General features: G+C 36.4%; 1 protein-coding gene and 1 long non-coding RNA gene across 3 annotated transcripts in view; one reads left to right on the top strand and one right to left on the bottom strand.

Moving 5' to 3' along the window:
- Window positions 1-2,369, bottom strand: part of LOC141375498 (uncharacterized) — a 12,361-nt gene extending 9,992 nt beyond the window's left edge. The window contains exon 1 of the long non-coding RNA XR_012383529.1: window positions 2,178-2,369. This is a non-coding gene — a long non-coding RNA (uncharacterized lncRNA). The remainder of the gene's footprint in view (window positions 1-2,177) is intronic.
- Window positions 1-4,480, top strand: part of adgre5b.1 (adhesion G protein-coupled receptor E5b, duplicate 1) — a 31,336-nt gene extending 26,856 nt beyond the window's left edge. For both annotated transcript variants that reach the window (XM_073908640.1, XM_005171037.5), the window contains 2 exons: window positions 814-906; window positions 2,194-4,480. In XM_073908640.1, coding sequence (XP_073764741.1) covers window positions 814-906; window positions 2,194-2,238 — 138 coding nt within the window. In that variant the 3' untranslated portion in view covers window positions 2,239-4,480. The remainder of the gene's footprint in view (window positions 1-813; window positions 907-2,193) is intronic.
- Window positions 4,481-6,216: the final 1,736 nt, after the last annotated feature.

The raw sequence follows: 6,216 nt of genomic DNA, 5'->3' as shown, positions 1-6,216 counted from the left end.
GTTTTAACGAATCTGGAATCAGTTTCTTGAGTTTATAGATGTTTTAATGAGATAAATGTGAAGTGAAAAAGGAGGAATATCTTGTCCTGATGAGCAGAGCCCTCAATTTAACTATATAAGCCCTGAATATAGATAAAAGACCAGATTTTATGCAGATGCTTAATATTTAATGATATTAGATAATAAGCGAAGTGCATTTATTAAGTTATACTTTCACCTTAACATTTGGAGTGTGTTTGATCAAGCCTATTTTAATGCATGCTTTGCTTGAGTTTACTTGGTTTTGATTGGCAGGTGTCATAGTGGCATTTCGAAGGTTATGAATCAGTGAATCATTTTGCTAAATAATGATTAGTTATATTAGTGCAAAGCTTTCTTTCTGTATTTACAGCTTTACACACACAATAATGCACATGCACTACAATGTGTTGGTCTATTTGATTGTTTTATGTGCATTACTCAAAGGAAATAGTTAATAATCAGACTTTTATAGTCTTTTCATCCACCATTTTAACTTTGTTATCAAGATTTCTTTTTCTTAGTAATGCAAGATTGCGAAACTAACCACACTGACAGATCTGTACAATCTCATCAGATTTCTAAATGTGAGAAAACACAAACATGCAGATGAAGAAGCAGCAGGTTTAACAGTTTAACTCCTGCAGTGTGTTTAGCACCTCAGTGTGCGATCGACAGCAAACACACACTAGCAGATCTCACTAAATCTCTCATGAGAACGGCAAGAAATAATCTCAGAAATATATGTATTTTACATGCTCCATTCCATACAGTGTGTGTTATCGCCCTCTTTAGGTCAGAGAGGAGTACTGCAAGCTCATTACCAGGATCTGCTCACTCAAGAAGAAGAAATATTCAGAATTCAGCACCAGCAATCACTCCAGTCAGGTGAATGAACACGCTGACATCAACACTGAACATGCTCACCGCGGACATGTGTTTTAGAGCTTGTGTAAATGTTCATCTTAAACATTATTGTAAAATTTACATTGCAAATGTCCTTTTACCAGCCATCTTAACTACATTGTTGAACATTTGTCCATAAACTACCATCAAAACAAAACCTTAGGAACACAGTTTAACCAAAGAAACAATAGAAAATAAATGAATAGTCAAAGCTTATTACTTATAAATTAAGGAGAAAATAATTCCTGAAACATCCATCTGACGTCATTATTGATATTTGCTGAATGCTAATGTTAATATTCTTTGAATAAACACATGAAAAAATACTGTGGTATTTTATAGCAAATATTGTAGTGTTTTTAAACTATAATGTAGTAAAGTGTATTATATTTTTCACAACAATTTGTTAATAAGTGCTCCAGGATACTTTAGTAGATTAATAACTATAGCGAACCGATAAACTGTAATTAATACTGCAGTAAACTTTAGTTTTACTACAGTAAACTGGTGTATTGTAGACTATAGTCCACCCTATAGTAGAAAACTACAGTATTTGGTCATTTGTTTGCATTACAATAGTTGTGTTACCATAGCAACTATAGAATCGCCACAACAAATCAACTACTATAGATGTTACCATAGCAACCATGGAATCACCACAGATCAACTACTATAGATGTTGTGTTACCATAGCAACTATTGAATCACCACAAAAAAATCTATTAATAGTTGTCGTGTTACCATAGCAACTGTAGAATCGCCCCAACAGATCAATTACTATAGGTGTTGTGTTACCATAGTAACAGTAGAATTGCCCCAACAGATCAATTACTATAGTTGTTGTGTTACCATAGCAACAACTATAGAATCACAACAGATTAATTACTATAGTTACCATAGCAACTTTAGAATGCCCCAACAGATCAATTACCATTGTTGTTGTGTTACTATAGCAACTGTAGAATCACCACAACAGATCAATTACTATAGGTGTCGTGTTACCATAGCAACAGTAAAATCGCCCCAACAAATCAATTACTAGTTGTCCTGTTACCATAGCAACTATAGAATCACCACAGCAGATTAATTCAAGTGCTGTTCTTTAGTGTAGTTCAGAAACACAAACAGGAAACTCCTCGTCAACATATTTAATACACTCCACACTACTCGTGAAGCACGTAACATTGTCTTGAGATGAATGACAGCTAGATTAGTTTCTGTGTAATACTGTGGTACGACTGGTGTAAACTCACAATGTGACCTTTGCAGCAGCCGCTCCGGAGCGATCAGACCAGCGGAGAATCAAAGATATAGAGCGTCCGTCCAGTCCTGGAGGATCCTCACAGACATCTGACTTCACTTCTGCAGCACACCAGGAGATCTGCTTTCTGTCTCTGTCTGTCTGTCTGATCAGTGGGGTTATTATTGCAGGTGTGGACTCGTCACTGGAGAACAAGATGAAACATATCAGCTCAAATAATAAAGCATGTAGGTCAGTCAGCGAATGGGCTTTTAGACACTTTTGCTGCATCATAATTTGCCTACTTATACTGTCCTAAAACTATATACTAGGGAAAATGTATGTTCTTATGAGTGTGTGAGAGCTTAGTTACATGTCCTGTCAGTCATCTTGTCAGATCATGCACATTTCTTATTTAACTCCCAGTCATTTTGCAGACGAAGGTTAATCTGCTATTTGTGGGTCTGTTATGCCGAGAAATGTCCTCAGGTCTTTGTGTAAGTATGCATTTAAAAATAACCGACCAAACGCACCTTTTATAAAAGCCCACAATGTTGTTGCAGATAAACATGACGCAGAAAACATGAATATTTTCCATTAATTATCAATATAAACATCTTTACCTAAGCCTCTCGATTTAACCATCACTCTCACACAATCACCATGTTTGTAGTTCTTAAACATTTGGTTTACCAGTGATTGTAGTTCTAATGCAATTCATAATGTATTTTAGGTGATATTAGCCGTTAGCATGGATTTAGCACTTTAAATTTTTATCCAACATTGTAGACCATCTGGGTAACTTTAAAAAACTCAGTTCAACATCCTCTCAGATTTGGGATACATCGACTCTATACTCAGATGCTAATTAGGATGTATGATATGCAAATTAGGATGCAGTGTTTAGTTATTTTGTTGTGTTTAAAAGGTGCACTAAGCAATGCATTCAGCATAGTCGTGTTAGTTTAATCGCAGGACAATTGAGGCCAATTTTGCATATTTGCGGCAAATGTGCTGCACGTTTTGCGTCATTCACTGATTCGCCAGTCAGCAGTAAGGGGCGTTTCTAATAATGATAGTGGAGGTATGTTAAGTGGGCGTGGCTTGCTTGATTATGGCCGTGTTTGTGTTGGTGAATTTAAATATCAACATATAAAGAGTCCCAAAACACTCCTGCAGCCAATCAGCAGTAAGGGGCGTGTCTAGCAATGACAGAGGAGATTTAAAAGGGGGTGGGGCCTGTTAAATTATGGGCATGTTTGTTTTAGAGCTTTCACATATCAACATATAGAGTTCCAAAAGACACCTACAGCCAATCAGCAGTGAGGGGCGTGTCTAGTAATGATAGGAGAGATATGTAAAGTGGGCGTGTCCTCTTTGATTATGGGCATGTTTGTTTTGGTGCTTTAAAATATCAACATATAGAGTCCTTAAACACATCTACAGCCAATCAACAGTAAGGGGCGTGTCTAGCCATGATAGTGAAGATTTAAAAGGGGGGTGGGGCCTATTTGATTATGGGCGCATTGTTTTGATGCTTTCAAATATCCACATATAGAGTCTCAAAACACACCTGCAGCCAATCAGCAGTAAGGGGTGTGTCTATTAATGATAGTGGAGATATGCGGGAAAATGGGCGTGGCCTATTTTGATATGGGCGTGTTTGTTTTGGTGGTTTCAAAGATCAACATAATTGGGGAAGATTGCCTTAGTGCACCTTTAAGTGTAGAAGATGTTAGACTGAATGTGAATGGCAGCTTTTATTTGCTTGTATAAGAAACCGTTTGTAAAGATTCTACATGTAAAGCTAGTCTATACTCTGCCTTATGAAATATATCATGTCATTTCTTTACCACATTTGCACTTTGGCGCCACTCTGTCTTTAAGCTGTTGGGAAAAATGATATATTTATATGGTAAACAGGTGAGAGAGGTACTTTAGGTTAATGAAGCTATTAAAAAAGCAGGAATATTAGTGAAAAAGCCTGTTTTAACAGCAGATTTTCTTATTTAACTCTTAATAAAACTACAACAAAGCATCTGAGAAAATTCCTGTTCTGGAGAAAATTTATCAGAATTTTATTAAAACTCCTTTTGCAATGTTTTTTTTTAATATGAGCTTTCTGTTGTATGTATCATTGTAATATTTGTAAGAAACGTTAGGTTTTCCTCAATGAATGAACTTTTTGTATCTTCGTTAATGAATTTTGTGTGTCTTCTAGAGGAAGTGTTTTTGTACTTGAACAAGGGTCATTTTTTGCCCTAATGTGGTACTGCCATCTATTTTTCAGCAAATATTAAATATCTGCACAAAGACGCCGTGGAGTTCTTCATTTGTGTTCCAGTTGTTATTTAATTAGCATGATTAACGGGGCGGTTCACCTGAAAATGACAATTCTGTCATCATTTTGCTCTTCCTGAACCTGATCCGAGTTTCTTTATCTTTGTTTCTTCTGTTGAATAAAAAGGAAGATATTTTAAAGAATGTTGTAAACTAGTAGCCATTGTTTTTCATAGTACTTGTATTGAATGCTATGCTAACGGACATTCTTCAAAATACCTGCACTTGTGTTTAAAAGAAATAGAAACTTGGATCCTGATTAGTAAATTAGTGCTGGGAGTCATTCTCCCCACGATGCGATATCACCATACAATTATTATTATTATTATTGCAATTTAAACATATTACGATATTCTGCTATACATTGCATGGATTACCTTTTTACAATTCATTCGATTTTCCGCTTCAGTTCAATTATTTGATTGTGTGCAGTAGACAAAGATGACATCTGTGCATTCGCTGCATAATCAGCTCAACCACTATAGTTGTTGTGTTACCATAGCGACTATAGAATCATCACAACAAATAAAATATTAGTTGTTCCCATAGCAACCATAGAATCCCCACAACAGATCAATTACTATAGTTGTGTTACTATAGCAACTATAGAATCACCACTACAAATCAATTCCAGTTGTTGTTGTGATACCCTAGCAACTATGGAATCATCACAACTGATCAAATACCAGCTGTTCCCATAGCAACCATAGAATCACCACAACAGATGAATTACTAAAATTGTTGTTAGCATAGCACCTATAGAATCACTACAACAGATAAATCACTATAGCTGTGTTACTACGGCAACTATAGAATCACTACTACAAATCAATTACTAGTTGTTGTTACCCTAGCAACTATAATCATCACAACAGATCAATTACTATAGTTGTTGTTATTGTTACCGTAGCTACTATAGAATAACCACAACAGATCAATTACTATGGTTGTGTTACTATAGCAACTATAGAATCGCCACTACAAATCAAATACAATAGTTAGTACGCAAGTAAACAAACCGCCAGACACAACATGCTGCTTTTTACTATGGAGGGGCGACTGCGCTGACTGATTGTATGCTTGCTTTAGAAAAACGACACATTTCGAGAATGAAGCACAGCCGCTTCTGAAAAACAATGTTTAATGCATCGCTCGTCACTTCAGGAGAAGGTGTGAATTAATTTAGATAAACTGTGACATGGTCATCTTGTTGAAATGTTACCAACGATCCATCAGGTAATGTTTTCCCTCTTTCTCTCTCTCTATGCTAGTAAAGTGCTGTCAACAAATATTTTTCCTCCATATCCCATAATGCACAGCGCATCAGCCTACAGCAACTGGATTAGTCCAAAAGGTGCACTACAGATAATATTCTCACCACAAGAAAACTGCTCCAGTGTTCGTTTGAAAGCGTACCAAGACCACCTCTTTAAGCAGGTCTCGGTACGCTCTTTTGGTGCGGACTTGAGTACGATTGCTGCATTCACACCTGCCCAAACGAACCACACCAAGAGGGAAAACCAACTTTAGTGCGATTCAACCAAACTAAATAAGGCAGGTGTGAAAGCACCCGAAGATCTCAAAACTCAGGGCTTCTGGTAGTACCCAGTAAGTCCACTAAAGGAGGTTGAGCCTTCTCATATATGGCTCCATAACACTCAATTGATATTTTTTCACAACATTAAAATAAACGAAGAGTAAAAGCAAATTAG

The sequence above is a fragment of the Danio rerio genome, chromosome 1, assembly GCF_049306965.1.
Source record: "Danio rerio strain Tuebingen ecotype United States chromosome 1, GRCz12tu, whole genome shotgun sequence".
NCBI classification, from domain to species: Eukaryota; Metazoa; Chordata; class Actinopteri; order Cypriniformes; family Danionidae; genus Danio; species Danio rerio.
This window is presented reverse-complemented; position numbering and strand designations above follow the sequence as displayed.